The sequence below is a fragment of the Bactrocera tryoni genome, chromosome 3 (assembly GCF_016617805.1).
Source record: "Bactrocera tryoni isolate S06 chromosome 3, CSIRO_BtryS06_freeze2, whole genome shotgun sequence".
Classification (NCBI taxonomy): Eukaryota; Metazoa; Arthropoda; class Insecta; order Diptera; family Tephritidae; genus Bactrocera; species Bactrocera tryoni.
Window position 1 is genome coordinate 86925023 of NC_052501.1, and position 20073 is coordinate 86945095.

General features: G+C 38.1%; 2 protein-coding genes across 2 annotated transcripts in view; one reads left to right on the forward strand and one right to left on the reverse strand.

Annotated features, from left to right (window-relative positions):
* LOC120772107 (neuropeptide CCHamide-2 receptor) overlaps positions 1-8602 on the forward strand; it is a 28329-nt gene extending 19727 nt beyond the window's left edge. The window contains exons 3-7 of the mRNA XM_040100518.1: positions 595-814; positions 943-1130; positions 2966-3159; positions 3970-4090; positions 5195-8602. Coding sequence (XP_039956452.1) covers positions 595-814; positions 943-1130; positions 2966-3159; positions 3970-4090; positions 5195-5567 — 1096 coding nt within the window. The 3' untranslated portion in view covers positions 5568-8602. The remainder of the gene's footprint in view (positions 1-594; positions 815-942; positions 1131-2965; positions 3160-3969; positions 4091-5194) is intronic.
* Positions 8603-14678: 6076 nt separating this feature from the next.
* Positions 14679-16846, reverse strand: LOC120770816 (putative gustatory receptor 36b). Its single transcript, XM_040098394.1, has 2 exons — positions 15794-16846; positions 14679-15732 (listed from the first exon to the last, which is right to left on the reverse strand). Exons 1-2 carry the CDS (start codon positions 16844-16846, stop codon positions 15577-15579), a joined length of 1209 nt encoding a protein of 402 aa, XP_039954328.1. The 3' UTR covers positions 14679-15576.
* Between the last annotated feature and the right edge of the window lie 3227 nt (positions 16847-20073).

Genomic DNA, 20073 nt, shown 5'->3' on the forward strand with positions numbered 1-20073 from the left:
AGAACTTCAATGCATGTGTCACATTTATTGAAATGTGAGTTCTTGTTTCCGTCTCATCCATTTCGCTGTTTTTGCTGTACTTTTGGTCCTTTGATATCTATTATACACGTTAGAAATTTAGAACTGAAAACGCCACTCCACTAATTGAAGGAGCGAGTGTCATCAGAGCCGCTCTTGGGGCTGCAATTTACCTTTGACTCGTTTATTTCAAAGGGTTCGCATGGGCGTATGAGTGATATTGGTGCTTAGGGTGCTTAGGCATTTTTAAATTTTCTTGCCTTGTCGCTCATACGACTTGTGGCATGAAACACCCAAATATTCGTTGCGAAATAAAAAGCCAAAAGTCCACAAAAAGGGAAATGCTCAAAGGACCCAGCACATACATAGAAAATGCTCGCCGAGAATTTGCATACGAGTGAAGTTTCAATTTGCCAAGCGAGTAGAGAAGAAATAAAAAATGTAAATCAATATATAGGTTTTACTTTTGCTTAAATTTATTGTTGGGCCCTTTGAATTAAATATTGTATAACTTAAATTTTGTATTTACATTTTCTCTTACCAACTTGTTCTTTCGACTTTTACAATGTGTTGCAGTTATATTCTGTCGCTGGCCTTGGCCGATCTGCTGGTCATTACCATTTGTGTGCCATTGGCCTCCATCGTCTACACACAGGAGAGTTGGAACTTCGGTGCCGAGATGTGTGGCATCAGTGAGTCCTTCAAAGACATTTCCATTGGCGTTTCGGTATTTACACTGACCGCCCTGTCTGGCGAACGCTATTTCGCCATTGTGAATCCGTTGCGCAAACTGCAGGTGAGTGTCACAGTCGGTTGCTAGCAAATGCTGCTCATGAATAGTGCGAGCTGAGTTTCGCATCTTTACTTTGCATTTAAATGGCATTACATTTTTCTTATTTACATTTGCTTGCTTTTTGTTTGCAGACACGGCCTTTGACCGTTTTCACCGCCTCGATGATCTGGATAGTGGCCATTTTGCTGGCGGCGCCGTCGTTTATTGTCTCCGATCTTCAAGAGATACACATTCCACCAAGCAAGAATAGTAAGAACTTGACAATTGTCATTTGCTCGCCGTTCGGACGTTATCGCCCCAATTATAAGACTTATTCCAAGTGAGTTTAGTCAAAACATAATCCTTAAAATGAAAACAATGGAGTTTTACCAGAAAATTTTTACTAATTTGTATATTTTGCAATTTTACCTTCCTTCCCCCTGCTCAAATTTCTCTTTTTACCACTCTGTGTTGTATAGCAACTCAAATACAATAACAATCACAAGCCACACGCTTCAAGTTTTGCCTAAACTATTGAACCGCATTAGGTTTTATTGACATTTTATGACTGTATGGGTACAAAAGAGTCGTTTCGAAAAGAATGTGTTTGCTTGACAAATTCTACTCAGTTCACAATGTGACCATATCTGAGTGTAGCAAGAATGTGACTTCCATTTCCCCTCCTTTGTATTTTTTCTTTCTATGGAACTACCTTGGGACGTGCAATTGGATTTTTGTAGGTTACTTTGCACTTTAAGTGACTATATATTAGGTGGTCAAATACCTCCCTTCCGTTTTTTTGCTCTTTATTGAATGCTTTATAAAAAGTGTTGCAGTGATCGGATTTAGTTGAAATATGCGCCGTTTCGTTCGATAATCTGTTTCCATCTAGACGGCAACTTCATAATACCCCCTTCGTAGAAGCCTCCCTCCTTATTTGGGAAGAACTCGGACAGCCACTCTTCACAAGCCTCCTCTGAGTTCAACTTTACACCAACAAGGGCGTTCGCCATGAACAGGAACAAGTGGTAATCACTTGGCGCTATGTCCGGGCTATATGGTGGATGCGATAAAACCTCCCATCCGAGTTCCCGTAGCTTCTGGCGAGTCATCAACGAAGTGTGAGGAACACTACACCCTTTCTGTTGGCCAATTCTGGGCGCTTCTGGTCGATAGCCTGTTCGCAGTAGATGGTAAAATTAAGTGTCTGGCCATATGGGAACAGCTCATAGTGGATGATTCCCTTCCAATCCCACCAAACACACAGCAAAACCTTCCTGGCCGTCAATCCCAGCTTGACCATTGTTTGGGACAATTCCTTCCTTCGATCACGACCGCTTTCGCTTGATATTCGCATGTGATCCATTTTTCGTCGCCAGCCACCATTCGCCTCAAAAATGAATCGAGTTCGTTCCGTTTCAGCAGTATATCGCAGGCGTTGATTCGGTCCAGAACGCATTTTTGCGTCAAATCATGCGGCACCCAAACATCAAGCTTTTTTGTGTATCTAGCCTTCTGCGGATGGTTTAAAATGGTTTGGTGACTAACTCCCATCTTCTGGGCGATGTCACGAGTTGCCACATGCCGGTCTAACTCGATGTTTTCCATGATTTGATCGATATTCGGCGTCACAGATCTTCCGCCGGTTGGCTTATCCATGGTGTCGTTTTCACGGAACGCGCGAATTTCGGCGTTAGTGAACTCCATATTTACACGTCCATAACTGTTGAACGCAATATCCAAACTAATCATGCATAGCGTCATTTTGTAGGTTATGTCAAAATCTTTCAAAGATGTATAGTATTGCCAGATACGAGCTCTGTAGCGCTTTATACATAGCCGCGTAATTCAAAAGACAAAAATGAGGAAGGGAGATATTTGACAACTTAATATATTTCTACTGGGGAGCAATTTGCCAAAACAGAAGCCCGGAAACTTTTCGATCTACATAATCAATGTCAGAAACACTTGTTTCATTTACCAATGACCGCTTAAAGAACTCCTTCTAGCAATGTCTTACACTGGTGTTCAGATTCTAAAGTTTACATCTATTGAGAAAAATTGAGGAACAAATATGTGTTGTATTAAGTACACGTCAGAGAGTTAGATTCTTCTTAGCTATATTATCTGTAAACACTCTTATTTTACTTTTCTTTTCTCCTAATTCTCTTACAGATACGCTGTGATCAGCAAGGCGATCATCTATTATGTGCTGCCGCTGTTCATCATCGGAGCCTTGTACATCCTCATGGCCAAGCGTTTGCACACGAGTGCACGTGAAATGCCCGGCGAGGCGTTGGGCATGCAAAGCCGGTCGCAGGTGCGAGCGCGTCGTTACGTGGCGCGAATGGTGGTCTCCTTTGTTGTGAGTAAGTTGACGCACGAACTAAATCAAATAATGGGCAGTCGCTCTACAACTGCAATAATGGCAAGGAGATAAATGGGTATGGGTGTGGCCTGTGGGCAGTTGGCTGTGTGTGGGCTTGGAAACAGTTTAGCAATATGCTGTGTAATATTGATGTGCCGAGTGCTTGGAGAATAGTCGTGGGATGACACATCTGCAGAAATGCTTAATTAAATCTGCGCCAGCACACAAACGTGCCTCAGGAGGCAAGGGTGCAGGGGAGGCAGCGAGCGAATGAGGAATTTAGTGTTGGCAGTGTGGATTTGTATTGTGTAAGACTTTTATTGCCAAATATGACACAATAAATGCAGAGGTTTTCAGCTATGTAAGAATGCATTTGAAGAGGGCCATTTTCTCTTCAATATTATTCCTTCATCCTACAGCCAGTTGTATTGTCATATATTTGAATGACGAACTTCACTTATTCGAGCATCTAAATTTTAATACCATAATTATTGTTAATAGATGAAACAAAAACTTTCGTTTATTGTCTCTTTGTCTCCTGAAAGAGCGACGAGTATTTGAAAAAAAATTTTAAGAGAAGTTTCGACAATGATTCCCATGAGTCGCAAGCTTTTCCTGGTTGACTGTAATGTAATTCTGCACTTTGTTGCTTAGTGTTTACTCATAAAATGGTGTTGCCAGACAAAGGAACTTTTTGCATTGGGTTGTCAGTTGGATTTGTCAACATAATTAGTAGAAAAATAAATACAGTGTTTTCGAAAATTCGAAGAAGAAAAATGTTGTTGTTAATTTTATCTCTCATTCTTTGTAGTATTTTTTGTCTGCTTCTTCCCTTACCATGTATTCGAGTTGTGGTTCCACTTAAATCCCACGGCTGTAGATGACTTTGATGACTTCTGGCATGCCGTTCGCATAATAGGATTCTGTGCAAGGTAAGCAATGAGAAAAGTGTGCTGCAACGGTTAAGGTAACTGTTAGAGGTTAAGGGTATACGACAATATGAGCACAATAGAGCTTGGGTTGTGGTGCAAACCTCAACTTATATCTTATGGGTGTTTGATAGAATATATAACATCAGGCAGAAAGTGGAAGACGAGGTGTTGGAGAAATCCAGGATATAGACGTTGTAGTAGATGTACAATTATATAGGCTAAGTTCATAAAATGTCTACCATTTTCATTGGATCGAGTTTGGTTTGAAAGGGCCAGATGACACTTGTCTTAAATTCTTACTTTTGGCGTTGCGCTAACTTGAGCTTAATGTGTAAAATAATAACTCCAATATATCATGCAGTGCAACATTGCGTCTTGTGTACATACATATTGGTAATATGGCGCCTATTTAGACTTCACAAGCGACAATGTGATCCCGCAAATCCAGCGTTGATTTGCATGTCTCGAAACTTTCCAACATTTCTGTCCTTTCCACTTCAACGTTTTGTGTGCTGACTTCACTGCCTTTGTAACATTCCTGTACCTCAGCAGTCATGCATGTAGCTCGCACATTCGTTTGAGATTTTCACGATTTTTATATCTATTATCTACGAGAAAGTAAGTAGCCTTTGCAGTTGAAATAGGAAATAGGAAAAGTGGAGCTATTATTGCAGTTGTTGCTCTAATGTAAGCAGATTCAAAAGGGATATTGCGCGAGAAGCAATTTTATCTAATTAATCCGGATAGTTTCATTTCAGTTACTCTCGCGGAATTTTTATTGGCAAACGACTGCATTATAAATAAATTAGAGTAGTGGATTATCTTTTAAATGTGTTCAGTAATTGCACAAATTTAAGCAGCTAAGGAAATCGTATTCGCAATCACATTCGCATCGCCCCCTATTCGTTCATTTTTATTGCGAAAAGGTAAGGTGTTTGAGAAAAATAATTAGGAGCTGAATGTAGATCTAAGACTTACCCTCAGCAGCCGAACTCTAAGAAAATGTAATTTTCATGCACAGCGCACATAAGCTTACATCATTGCACTAATTAAATTTTTTCCCTGATCTGATCGCCACCTTTCCGTTTCTATTATTATTCGCAGTTTTTTGCACTCATGCGTCAATCCCGTCGCGTTGTATTGCGTCTCCGGCGTGTTCCGGCAGCACTTCAAACGCTATTTGTGTTGCCTGTGCATTAAACGACAGCCGCACATCCGCCAACACTCCACAGCGACGGGCGTGATGGACACGAGCATCATGTCGATGCGGCGCTCCACCGTCAACAACTACAATCGCGCATCGATGCACATCAACAATAACAGGGGCGGCACCAATGGCGGCGGCGGCAGCGCTGGTGGCGCGTCCACCACCAGCACAAGCTTTCAACGGCAAGCCTCAATGCCGCTGCACCACAGCGTCACGCTGCAGAAAAACGGAGCTGGCGGCGGCACCCACGCCGCTGGCGACAAGAGGTGAGATACGGTCGTCATGATGCTGGAAGCGGACGAATTTCTTTAAGTATGTAAAACGCACTGCGTAACACTTGTGATCATAACAGCACCCACACCCAGACACGTACGCACACAACTGTCCGTTGTGCCATCACATGTACTACGTGTTCCACTTGACGGGGTCTTAGATAGTTTAATGAGTTAAGTGTAGTGTTATTGTTGTACATTATTGGGGTTATTGTAAGGGGGAAGAATAACAATGTGTGGTGCAATTAAATGCGCACTAATGAAGCGTTCGAGCGACTTAAAGCGGAAAAAGGCGAGCAGACAGTGTTACCAGCTCGCTTCGGGCGGGAATATAGTGCCGCTGTGGGTTAATCAGCAACATGACGCTGCGCTTCACTATGTTTTAATCCTAAGGGGCGCACTCCAAGTGGTATTATGCTAACGGTGATTTTATATTTAACTGTTTTTGTTGATATTATGAAGCGGTGGTGCTGCTACCGTTCGTTTGTTGCAAATACACTAACGAGCAAAAGCGATTTTTATGAAGTATACGTGTTCTTGATATATGTATATGTAATGTTTGCCGTTTAAATATCACCGCTTTGCTCATCATTGTATAAACAAACATTTGCCTAATGTATATATAATTATGTATAATGAAATTTTGTTTAATTGTATTAAGAAACCGTAAACTAAATAGTTTAGTAAACAGTTTAGTAAATAGTTTAGTAATTATATAAGAATATGGAAATACATAAAAAAATTACACAAATATCTTGTCGTGTTGAGCCACGCTTAAAAACACTTCGCCTAACTGTGAACTTACTGCTAGAAGTAGAGTTAAGACTTTTTACGTTAAATCAGGTTGTTGTTATTGTATATACTCGCATAGTATTTTTATATGTGTGTAATTACTAATTCTCTAACTGTGAATGTACATATTTGCATAAATTGATAACTTACCTATATGTGTAGTTGTGAGTACGTTTGTTAACTGTACATAAAAATAGCAAATCACAACTGAAAGGCAACCTGAACTGGAAGTTGAGATCCTGATCTGGTATGTACACGAACACACATAAATACGTGCTAAATACAGATTACGCGCGCACACACGGGGAATATATATGTACATACATACACACATGTGGTATGTGTTATTGTTGGGGTGTTACACTCAAGCAAACTGTTTAATTTACTTTTGTCACGACGATATGGCAACATTCCCGCTCCATTCTACCACATTCTTCCTTGTTTGTAAGTAATTTAAGCTAGTAAAGAATACACGCTCGCACACACATGTTTGTAAATACATACCTATACACAAAAGTAAATAAGTAAATGTGCGTAACATGAAAATAAAGAATGAACTCAAGAGACGCGAATACATAAAAACGCCCAAGCTTTTTTCTCTTCTACTAAATCATTTGTAAGTAATAGTATAAAACCGTTGAGTATAATAATGTAAAGGGTGGGCGCAATGTTGTTTATCACATTACATGCAAATCTGCCATAATTTATGGCAAAACACGCGGAAGATTAATGAAATGGTGCCCTCGTGCTACACCCACCTAACCGCACAGAAGGTTTGTGACTGGAAATTATTTCACAGTTCCACGTAAAGAAGTTAAGGCAACCTGTTTGTGCACGTGCTTGTGAACACGTCTGATAAAAAATGGTAACTCTTTTAGCCGTTTATGCAGAGGCGAACTCCAGAGTATGCGGGTTAGATGTGCGAACTACCACTCACCTGCTTTGACAATGTCAGGGGCTGTAAGCTCTAATGTCATTCGACACCGACACATATTGGAAAACGCGCTCGCCTTGTTAAGCCTTGTGTAAGCTGCTCGTAAAATCCACTAGGAGAGAGGCTGCTTAAAGTTTTCAATATACATATACCCATAACTAGTTACCAAACAGTGCTTTCAATCATTTAATGCGTTATAAGATTAGCAAACTGATTAAGAATAAGTTCAAGAATAAAAGTTGCTGAAGGCAACAATTCCATAGAGCCACGTTTGTTACGTTTAAAGAAGCTTAGACCGATTTTGATCAGCTTTAACAAATTTTGTTGTTGTCTTTTTAGCGCGACGTTGAAAGGTTCATTTTATTTTGTCTCTTTCTGCTTTCGGCCTTCGCGAGCTGTCAGTGCATCATGTTTTGTTGTTATAAAATTGTTACCAGTATATATGTATATAAAAAGCTGTGAGATTATCTATTGTCATTTGACCAAAAGCAATTCTGGTTGTTTTCTGTGTTTGCACAATTCGTTGAATTCGCTGACCCTCAAGCGAATTTATTTTTACATGTTTCCTTTATTATCCTGCACTCTGCAGATGAGCACAGCTGATTTGATTACGTTTTTTATGTGCTTTCCCCTCCTCACTCCTCACTCCACAATCACGAATACGAGCTGCCTTTTGCACTAAGATAGTCGACGCATACACGCACATACAACACAATCAGTTGCATATGTAAATATTTTCGAAAATTTTCTCATTCAAAACCATGCAACTCATTCACTCTTTTCACATGCACAGTTGTTGCTGCAAAATAGTGTTGTCCAGCAGTAAACAAACGGCAAAAGTGCAAAAAAGAAAGAAAGAAACAAAAAAGGAATCAGTTTTGTTGATAGTAAAGTTGGATACTAGTTTTCGTTTGCGCGCCGAATGGAACTCACGGAATACGCCACACACGCACATAGCTGAGATACATATGTATGTTTACAATTTATTTGCTAATTTCAGGCTTAAATGCATTTCAGATACTCTTTGGATAGCTTGGAGCGTTACTAAGTCGCGGCATTTCATATATGTATGTATACGCATATTGGCACTATATACATATGTACTTGTAGGTGTGTGTATGTACACCTATGCAGCGATGTTGTTAGATGCAACTAAAATTTGATTTATTGTAATAAAAAGCGCTCCAATGCGTGTAGAGCTGTTCGGTGGACGCCTGAATTGCAACTTTAAGCCTTTGAGGAAAACGTATTAATTAAGGAAGATGTACATACATATACATACATACATACAGTCAGTGTGAAAATAAATATTAAAAGTGTAAAATGTATTCGAAAATAAAGAAATTTAAAACAGGCTAACAAAAATAAATATTATTGTTTGGAAATGGAATTTCGTAGCTTCTAAATTCATCACAAAATATTGTGACTTCTGTGAACATAAACAGGCTGTGGTTGCGAAGTCATAAGTATTGGGTCGTTCACTAAGTAATTTCGTTTGATGACAACAGCTGATCTTATTGAATTTTTTCGCAGCGAACTTCGCACTTAACCGCCTTACCGTTATATTTTTTTCGCACTTAACCGCCTTAACGTTATATATTCGAACAGCTGACATAGTAAGGCCTGTTTGTAAACAAAGAGTAATAATAGTTGTTAAATTTTTTGGAATGGGTTTTGCTTGATGCCCTGTCAAAGATGAAATATCGAAAGCAGTAATTTATGTGAAAGGCGAAAATTATGTGATGTACAAGGAAAAGCTATGTTATCCGAAGGCTAATGGCAAAATTAGTTGTGGAATTTTAATGGAGTTGTTTATTTTGAGCTTTTGCCCGACAATACCATGATTAATCCTGAAGTGTATTGTGATCAGCTGGACAAATTGAGTGATGCACTCAAATAGAAGAGGCGAGTATTGAACAATAGAAAAGATGTACTGTTCTACCAGAATAATGCGAGAAGTGGTCCGAGTCGATGTTAGGACCTCGGCTTTGGCCTCGTGGCTTTTCGATCTGGAGACAGCCAGGTAGCTTGATGAATTTTTCTATGCTGGAATCTAGTATCACAGATGACCATATTTCGATCAGCCTCAACCCATAAGCTGAGTTTCTCGACCGAGCAGCTCTAATAGGTGCACTCCAAGCGCTCATAGAAGACATCCTTGGTCACATCGTCCTTCTCTTCCGTTGGGGCGTGAGCGCAAATTAGCGATATGTTGAAGAATTTCACTTTGATGTGGATTGTGATTAGACGTTCATGAATGACAGTTATCGGTGACGGAGTCTCTCTCTCACCACGAATCCAACACTGAATATGCGCTCCTTTATATAGCTCTTGTAGTAAATGCCACAAGGACCTACTCATCTCAGTCCTTGTCCCATCCATCGCATTTCTTGGACGGTGGTGATGTCAGCCTTCACTCTAACGAGGACATCAACCGGCTAGGCAGCGGCATCTTCCTAATTATGGGACCGAACATTCCAGGTGCATGGTCTTAAATCGTTATCCTTAGTGCGTTTGCCATGGTCATCATCAAATGGGGGTCTCACATATGAGGCTGCTTATGCTTTTTCAATGGTAGTGTTTTTTACGTGGCGGGATATTTCGCCTTCTCACTTTAGCTCGCCTTCAAACGGATGTTTTCTGGCTACCCAGACGATGTCGTCTCGATTATGGCCACTCCGAAGTGAATGGAAATCACTGAACTTTTCTTGCTTGCGTGAATTTCTACACATGAATGTGGTACCACATCCACCATATTCTCGATGCCTAGCACCTTCGGCCCAATACTTGTTCCGATTTCTGCAAAATGGGTCGGATGAGAGAACCTTCACATCAAATCAGGACGTCAAAAATATCTTGAACCAGTCAACAATTCTCAATCTCTTGTCCAAAAGATGATAAAAGGTATTGGTCTAAAATGGACAATATCTAATTTCATAAAATGTTTTACACAATAAAAAAATCGTGCTTAAATTACACTAAAGAGGGGAAATTACTTAGTGAACGACCCAATATGTAGTGCAGTACGTAGAAGTTGGTAGGCACGTGATGTCTGCGGCATTAACGCTTGTAAACAATGCTTAAGTGTGAAAAGTGCTCGCAAATATTGAAAATATAAGAAAATAATGGTTTTGACTTTGTAACTTTGGTTATATACCCGCGAAAAGTAAGCAAAAACAAAAACTGAAATGAAAACAAAATGCGAAGGAGTTAACACCCTACTGGCAGTGATGGCCTGCATTTTTAAAGCCACTGCTGGATTTTACGTTGGATTTTGATAGAATAGCTTTGAGAAATGACGGCTTCAATAAGGATACGAAATAATTGCTAACTCAGCGAAAACGGTGTAAGTGTGTTCTATAAGCTTCTTGAGCAAATGCAAAACTGACTTATGGTGTTCATAAATCCAGCCATTTGCGCCTCTTCAATATTAACCCTTTTTATTTATTTGCGAAGTTGTGCGTCTGACGTGACTCCATTCGGGTTCTATTACCTGTAGAGAATTGAAGCCTACTCACACATGCTCATGCATATGCTGGCACAGTTCTAACACACATTGACAAATTAATGCGAGCCATTTAATCCTTGTTTCCTCGTCGTTGTGTCTTAAGGAAGTAATAAATTCGAGCGCCAAAGAGCTGTCAAGCTAACTAAATACAGACATTTATATGTTCTTAGCAGATTGTATCTCCTTACACACAGTCACATATACTTATACACATACGTGGATGGCCTTTCATATTTCGGGAATAGCGAACAAAAACAAATATTAATCAACGAAAATTGCTTTATTGTCTTTTTTTTTAATATACTGCATTAAGACCTATACACTTTTATAAGCGATTGAACCAATTGTAGAAGCATTTTCGGCCTTTTAGTTTATTTTTTTTCGTACGAAAATAAAAAGAAGTCATTCCGTGCCAAGTCAGGTCTGTATGACAGTTGACTCATCAAAACGATGTTTTAAGTGGTCAAACTTGCAGTTGTTTCGGCTGATATGTAAGAGCTCGCAATGTCGTGGTGAAGAGTGATTCGTGTTCGGTGGTTAGTTTTCCTAATTTCTTGAAGTATAACTAGCAAAAAAATGGTTTCTGCCTGAAAATTGAGAAAATATCCGGCTGTTCATTTAGAAGCCTTTGCATAAAAGAAAATACGACTGTTTTATAAATATTTTTAATCTCTAATCTCTGCTTGAAAATAAGCAAATAAATCAAATAAAATGCCGAACCTTCGTATTTTAGTTTTTCATTTATCTGTTTCACTGGAATTCGTTGCAGAAACTGCCCGTAAATTGAATAAAGGTAAACAGCAAAATTCGAGATAACAGTAATATTAAAAGCTATTTATGGTATACAAAAACAATAATATTAATAAAGGTTTCTTTCAGGCTTAAATTTTCCAATATATTACATTACATGTACTTTTAGTTGAATATTAATCTATTTGCTAATTTGATTTGTTTAATTTTTCTCTTAAACAATTAACTGTAGTTGTTAACAGTTAACTGTTTGTACTTCTCCTTAATTTTTATACTTTTTTGAAGTTTCGCAAAGGATCAAATTGTTTCAGTTGCAGGCCTTTTGCCTCTTTTTATCGTCGCTTTCTTCTAATCCCGCATTTGTTTTCCCTTTCCTCGCCGGCAGCAAACAAAATATACCTTGAGGTGTCGTGACGTTGAACAAGTGCTTTCAGATGCCGCAGCTTCTTCCAATTGTATTTGTATATAATATGTATACAGCGTAGGTATGTATGTATGCTCACCTTTACGTGGCAACGCTCACCTTTAGACACATTCGCATGTATTTGCTTGTGTGCGCACATAACCTCACACAAATGGTTTACAAGGTGATAACGATGGAAGCACACAAATTCCCAGACGCCAGTGAAAAAAAATCGGTTTACTTTAAGCTTAATATTATATATACCCATATTATATTCTACTGATATGTAAATGCTTTAAAAGTTTATTTCAGCAGCGAGCTTTCTGAGTCTTTAGTGCACAAATGAGTTGTTAACAGAGGTTCTTGTAAAATTGAGAGTTTATGTGGTCTCTGATTTGCCAATAACTTCAATGAAATATGTGCCCATGATTTTGAAAGTGGTATAAGTCATATTTTTTTTGTTTCGAGGTATTTAGAGTTTTGCATATTAAAGGATTAAAAAATATTCTTGCATTTTGGATTATGATTTTTCGACAGTAAAGTAGTCCCAACAAAGAAGTATTTATTATGATTGTGAAATTTATAGCCATTTTTAAAAGAAAATGTGGTTTTGAAAGGTTTAAATGACTTGTACCACTTTCAAAATTAACTGCATGACTTTATAAATGACTTACTATACCATCATTGAAACAATTTTATTAGTAATTAACATTTTATTCAAACTCATTTAATTGAGACTAAGTAAATTATTCATTAGTATTTAGGGATATAAAGGGTTTGCGAAAAATTTGTGGAATATAGGGTAGTAGGTAGGTAGATCCATCATATCTTTACGTTTCTCTCTTGTTATTGGTCAAATGGTTGTGTATAATTGAAGTAAATCAATATTTCCGTATATTCTAGGTCTTCCTTTTTTAGGTGAGAGGTCTAATACTTTGAATTCGGAGTTGTCATCCAAAACATCTTATATGGGGCATTTTTTAGAAATCTGATCCATTGTGCTTTTAACCAAGGCACAGCTTCTCCATTGATGCTTTTCTTTCTATTATTCGTCGATTCTTTTAATTGTCTTGTAGAAATACAAGATCATTTGGCAAAAAAGAATGGCCGGATACCATAAATTTATGATCAATTGTTTCAACATTATTATCAGATGACTGAACAATTTTAAACCATATTAAAGCTCTGTTAATATTTCGATTTTGTCCTGAGCAGGCATCACTGTAAGCTATTATATGCTCTTGAGTGGTAATGTCCCGAATGCTTTAAGATGCAGGACGCAACTTCATGTGATCATCTTGAGGCGATTGTTTCATCCCATGCATACATTTTAGCATTTCCATTGTGGAAATTATGAAACCCTAAATTGTATACATACATGTTGCGCTTATAGTAAGCTACTGAAACAGACAATTTTGGATAAGGAAGCGCTTTCTGTAGGTCAAATGTGAATCCGTAATTTTCACTCGGGTTATCTTTTGTTTTTTGTATGTCATCTGTTAAACTTTTTCTAGCCTGTTCGGCACTTTTAAGATGTGCATCATGAATTTCCTTAAGATGCAACTTCTCGTCTTCATTACTGGATGCTTCAATTTTTAATCAGATTTTTGGCACGTGTCTTTACGAGGAGTATGAAAATTTAGGTTGAACTTAGTATTAAATATTTTTCTATAAGTCCACTCCTTTACACATGATGTATTATTTTCATCACATTTTTCCACATATAGGCCATACACTTTTCGAATATCTAAGTCAGCACTTACATAGATACTTTCGACCTGAAGTGTGATGTGATCGCGTGTAATGGCTCTCACATGCTGGAAAACTCAGAATATGATCTCGTACTACTTTAATTTTTTCTTCATCTGTTTTTCTAGATGAACTAGCCATTTTGCCACGACCATCCATTCCAGGTGTTTCAGAATTTAAGGCACGGCTTAAAAAAAAGTTTTGCAAACAGAAACTTCCGAACTCATACATATGTACATATAGATGAAACTTAAGACTCCATTTTCTCATATATCCTTTCTAATTTCTGAGGCGTTTTTGTTTTATTGATTGTTTTCTAATCAAACCATACAAAACATATTCTGTTTTTCGTAACTTGCTAAATTCCAAAAATAAACAAAATTAGCTTTCCTGTCTTCATATCCGATTCCATTTAAACACTTTTTGGAACAAAGACAATCTATATTTTCGAAAAGTTTAGCACTCACGGGATTAGATTTAGATTTAGATTAAATTTTTTTGTTTCATATTCCTCTCCACGATTTCTCTTCATTTTTCTTATATTTTGTGCATAATTCTGTTGATTGCGTGTCCTCTTTCTTGATTTCAATTTGCTTTCTTCCATTTGTAAGAGTTCCGAATTCACTTTTAAACTATCAGCTCATTCAACAGAAGACGATATCATTTTTATTCGTTTCCATTTCTTGGGAGCATTACTTATATTTATTCGCCGTAAAATGTCTGCAATTAACTTTAAATAGTAGGTTTTTACATTAAAAGTTTTACTTCATCATACCTGAACCACTATCTGAAGACATGACAAAATTACTTTGTGAACACACTGACTTATACCACTATCAAAACGAACAATATCTGTATTTCAGTTAACAACTAAAAAATAAACACATTTTAAAGAGTTAATTTGCATGGCATGCTGCTAATCTCTTCAGATTATGTTCTTTTATTAAGTTTTGATAAGTAAGAGCTGATAAAATAGATTTTTAAAATTTTTGACTTATACCACTTTCAAAATCAAGGGCTCATATATGTGAGTGTCTCTCACGCTAACGTAGAGTCGGTAAATTAATGATTTTGTTGCTCATGGTTAAGTGTCTTGCTTGTCAAAGCCTTTAGGACTAGATTATGTACAGAAATAGCTAATTACATAAGCCTACACACATGAGGCCACTATAAAATGCCTTGAATGTCAGAGATTTTGAAATCTGCACGACTATAGCAGTAAGAAAGTGAGTTTAACCCGTTGTATATATGTCTTTTAACATGACTGCAGTTCACCGAAATCCCAGCCTTATTGTTATTCTCAACTCTACTCCCTTCCTATTACAGTGACTTCTTCAAATGAGGTGGCTTCTGTCTGCTTGCTTTCGATTTTCTTTCTGCAAATAAATTTCCAGAGTGACGAATAAAATGTGAATTGCATTTGATGCTCGAGTAAACACGAATTGGTTTAGACTTTGGTATATATTTACACACACATAGCACGATGGGGCATATATTTATTAAGATAAGGTAAGCGGGGATGAAAGTTTTTGTAGTGCCATAGGAAAGCTTTGGTTGCAAGTAAAGCGAAAAGTGCCGAACCTCGCGTTATTTGCCCAAAAGATGATACAAAGCATTCGTGGAGACTCCTGGAACAGTGGGTTGAAGAGGAATTCTTTATAAAGCGGCGTCAATTTCTTCTTTTGGTTTATTTAAAATGCAAGTTTTAGTTCTCGCAAACTGGTCTTCTCCACTAACTAACCACTGAGTTGAACACTTTTTGAAAAGTACTATCTTTTGGTGACTACGAGATCCACGTTGACTGTAATAGCTTGTGTAGGGGCTAAATTCACTTCTGACAGTCTACCGATGTACTAAACCAAGCCGTTGGTTTACTGGAAATATTGATAGTCAAATTGTATAATTAAAATAGAGTTAGCCACCACCGAAGCAAACATTGAGAACACACATTCGCTGTTGAAATTGAATAAACCCAATAAGCTTATTTGATATTCGTTAGTCGACAGCTGCAGCTGAAAGCTCTCTACCTATGGAAAAGTTAAAGGGAGAATATAAGCATCTTTTGTTAATATTTATCACTTTACTCACACTTCGTTCGAACTCCTTGTTCATCTGCGGCAGGTTAGCATGCAGCTCCAAATGTATAGAAGGCTTGTGAAACACACGCACGTGCTCGAGTATCGTAACAAAAAAATCCACCATGTCCACAGTGTAGACCAGATATGCGATGCCCATCAATACAGACACCCAGCCATATTGACTGATTGTGAACTCACCGACCCACAACACCGAATAAATGGTGTGTATTAAAGAAATATTTAAAATGAACACATTGAGCAGTACGCCCACACCTTGCCATTTCAATATGTCATTTATGCGTAAGGCCAAGCTCTGCAGCTGTACATGCACCAACGCCAATTCGTCCAGCTCGCGGCTTAATGTGAGACAGCGCGCCTTGAATTGCTTTCGGCAGCGCTGATGATCTCGTAGTCGTGTCACGGATTTCGCAGATTTAATAATATCGGCTAATTGGCGATTTAACACATTCCCGAAGAGTATAATGGTTCGCATGGCAAAATAGTAGTGATTCATATTCAAATAGAGAATATTGGAGATGAGAGAGAACAACACGTTGCTGATAATGAAGGTCACGTTCACCTGATTTTTATGAACACCAAGCACTATGATGAGCCTTAAGGCATCGAAGAGTATACCAGAGAGCATATTTTTTATGATCTTTATTTCGAAGCGTCGTTGCCACTCGAACGGTACTGGAAAGCGTGCGAAGTAAACGCAACGCAAATGGTTAATATCCCGTATAAACTTCAAGATATCACGACGCCGCTGCCAATTGTAGACGATGACCAGCGCCACAGCCAGTAAACGCAGTGTTTTGGTCGCTATGAAGACATAGAGACCCAGGCGGCTCACACGCTCGTTTTTCAGAAATGTGCATACAGCTGTGTAGTAAGTCCAAGGCAATGTTGTTAAAGCCAGCACATTCATAACAGCGCTGTAATATGTGATGAAAGGTGTGATGTGCGCTTTGTTGCTATTGAAATCATAACGAAAACGTAGTGTACCCAGAGCGAGCGAGTAACAGTAGTGACCATAAAGTAGCCAATAAGTAATGCGATACATGCCTGACGAGCGCCGTATGCCGATTGCATGAAATTTATAAAAATTTTCATTCCTAATGTAATTAGTTCATGTCATGTCCATCTACTTTTGTTGATGAGCTGCGTTGCATTGATATCTTTGCATAATAATCTTGTTGTTACTGCCTTCTAAAAACGATAGTTTGCACTACGGGTCAATCGTACTTAAATCGAATATTCAGCTAATATATAGTACTTAACCCTTGGTGGTAGAAAGGACTTCATTGGACGACCTCTTAATATGTGGGAAATCTATCATTGAAACTTTCGGAAAGAGTTCAAGCTTAGTGAATCGCTCTGTTTTAAACTTTATACAGATATGACGCGGAGACGTTTGAACGATTGAAACGTAAATTGGATCTATATCCGATAGGAAATTCTCTCCAGACTATGTGTACACCAATGCATTATTTGTATGTGAATCATTCTGTGAGGCGAGGGAAATGTTAAATGTATTTATTGGTAGCCGGAAAATTATTTTCGTATTTTGTCAATAGATGTCGTTGCAGTCGCATATCTCCAGTGCTACCAATCACATTATGTCATATCATAAAGTGAGATTTTAAGCTTAATTTGACCAAAAACAAAATTAAATTCGGGAAAGTTGAAAAAAAGTTACAGCTGTTTAAAACTGAGTGAAAATAATGAAGAAATTGAAAAAATTTAATTTATTTGTTTGAAAAGTTAGTCTATGAGTCAAAACTCCTTTTAAACAAGCAGACGATATAGCTTGTGCTCCCATCTGTCGTATTCTCTGTTTCGTAGAGCCTTCCGTCCAGTAACTAGTATGCATTTGAGCTTGCCATATGTTTCCGAAGCCAATATTCAATAAATGTTGTGCCAACTAGTACATATTATTGTTGTAACATTTGATATGAAGGCCAACACTGTTGTTGTGAAACTCAAAAGTCGCGTTACAAATTTAATACGAATGCAGTTGAATGATTGTCTGAGTGATTTGAACCATGCAGCGTTGCAAAACACTGAAATTGAATTGTGAGGAATTTTTGGTGTTTGCAGCTCGGTTTCACATTAATAAAAAATGAAAAATGTGAAGTATATTTTTTATGATGCGATTACAAAATAACACAACTTTTCATGTAACCATTCCATATTTTTCATTAAATTATTGGTTTTGTAGCGGAATACATTGCGGCGACATTTTTTGGGAGGGAGCAGTTATGCTGACTTCAAGGTTTAAAAACTTAAAGAGCCAAGGAGAAAATATAGAACTTTGTTTTGGTTATTTAACTTCTCCGGCTCAAAGCGAATTCGAAGAAATTTGTTGTTTTCAATTATGTAGAAGCAAGCTTATTTGCGTAATTGTAACATTATGTGGAACACTTTCATGTTAAGGTTTCCAAGAAGTTAATTAACTTACTTGAATTCAACCATATTTAGTTCGAATGATTTCTCCGTTAGTTTACCGGTGTCGTATGTGTAATTACGAGCCACATACTATTTATAGTGGCGAAGGTAAAAGTAGATTTAGGAACTTATATTTACGGGACTAATGAAAGCAGTCCCAGAAGTTTCGGCATAAAAGCTGTAAAGCTGGAATTATTGCGTTCGTGGCAATAAGCATTTTGCGTTCTGTGCTCGTTTTACGCTTAACGAGCCATATTGTCTGAAATGCAACTAAGCAAACGCTTAAGGTTTTAAGCTGATTCTTCTTAATTCCTGGAAAACAATACTATCTATAGAATTCCACTGAAATATGAGTTACTTTGAAAAGGGAGCCCAGTTAAAGCAAAATGCCGGACGGCGTGGCGTATGAGTGATATTCACTTCGACGACTAATGAGTTGGTTACCTTTTCGTCAAATAAGCTTAGAATGGTTGCATATTATTAAATGACTTTTGTGCAACTTAAAATCGTGCTAATGTTGTCAAGTTTAACTAAAATTCATAAGAAAAAGTAATATTTCTTGGTCAAACTGTTGGAATAGTAGCATCAGGATCTAGTACACATCAATGCGCTCGCAGGTATATCAATGACTGCGTTTGTTTTGTTTCCACTTTCTTATTTTATTTCCAACAACAACTGACAATTCGGCGCTCGAAATCACTCAAAACGCAAACAAAGAATCTTTAATTTCTCAATGGAGGTGAGCAACAAAATACCGAGTTCAAGCAATTTGTAACTACAAGTACGCCAAAAGCTGTCGAAAAAATATTTTAGTTAAACTCATTATAACTATGCCGAAGTAAGCTCTCAATACTATTCATTAAATGGTGCATTTGTTGGATTTCTTTATAATTTTGTAATAATTTTAGTAAACTATTGAAATGATATTCCAAGCTTCCAGCTTGCTCTACACTCGGCGGCAAAATGCGCAAAATTAAAATAAATAAATTAATTGAACCGTTACTCTGATGCTGTAATTTACTTTCTATATAATGCTTGTGCAGCCCGAATTTCAGCGGTTATGCAATACGTTTTCACAGCTCCGCCACTTTGCCTGCTTACGTCGCGGCAGCACAATGGCCGGCGGCATTTCGCGCCATAAGCCAAACATTTAGTGAGATTCCGAAGAAAGCAAGCATTTCAAGGGAAGCCTCATCGCAGCTACATGTACACACACGCATACTTAGAGATGCACACAATCTCAGCAGCAATCAATTAACAACAGTAACTGCGGCATTCGCCGATAGCCGACCGCGCCTGCCGGTCGTTTGTCTAATTTGTGCGACTGCCCATGTCTGGAATGAGTGATGGCGTACGGTTGAGTTGTGGGGAAGCGGCGTGTTGTTTAGCCGCACGGGTATGCGCTCACTTGGTAGATTTGGTAAATGCGCGCCGGCGGCTTTTGATTAGCGAGAGGTTTCGGAGTAATTTTTGCTGAGTTGTATTGGTGGGACTTCATGCTCCAGCGCGGGGAAACGATTTGTCAATGCCGCAACGTTTTCAAGGGATTGCGGCACTCGGCGTGCTGTAAGTATACTTGCACACAAATATGCTTGGACGCTAGCTGGCATGTATTTAAAGATTTCGTACTTGGTCGCTGTCGGCTGCTCCATAAATTAGATATGTTGGGCTGGTGGCTGCCAAGTTGATGTGCTTCAAAAATCGAATTCATCTATTCCATCTGTTCTACTTTTGAAGTCATTATTTCCTATTGAACTCAGCGCTGATTTCGTTAGTTGTGATTGTTTAGAAACATTTATGTATTTTGCGTTAATTGGATTTACGTAAAGGCTGCAGCTTTTC

Excerpts from the sequence above, each read along its gene's own strand:
- LOC120770816 (XM_040098394.1), bottom strand. The coding sequence starts at position 16,846 with ATGTATCGCATTACTTATTGGCTACTTTATGGTCACTACTGTTACTCG. Across the intron at positions 15,733-15,793 it reads ACAAGGAGTTCGAACGAAGT|GTAGAGAGCTTTCAGCTGCA; the intron begins GTGAGTAAAGTG and ends ACTTTTCCATAG.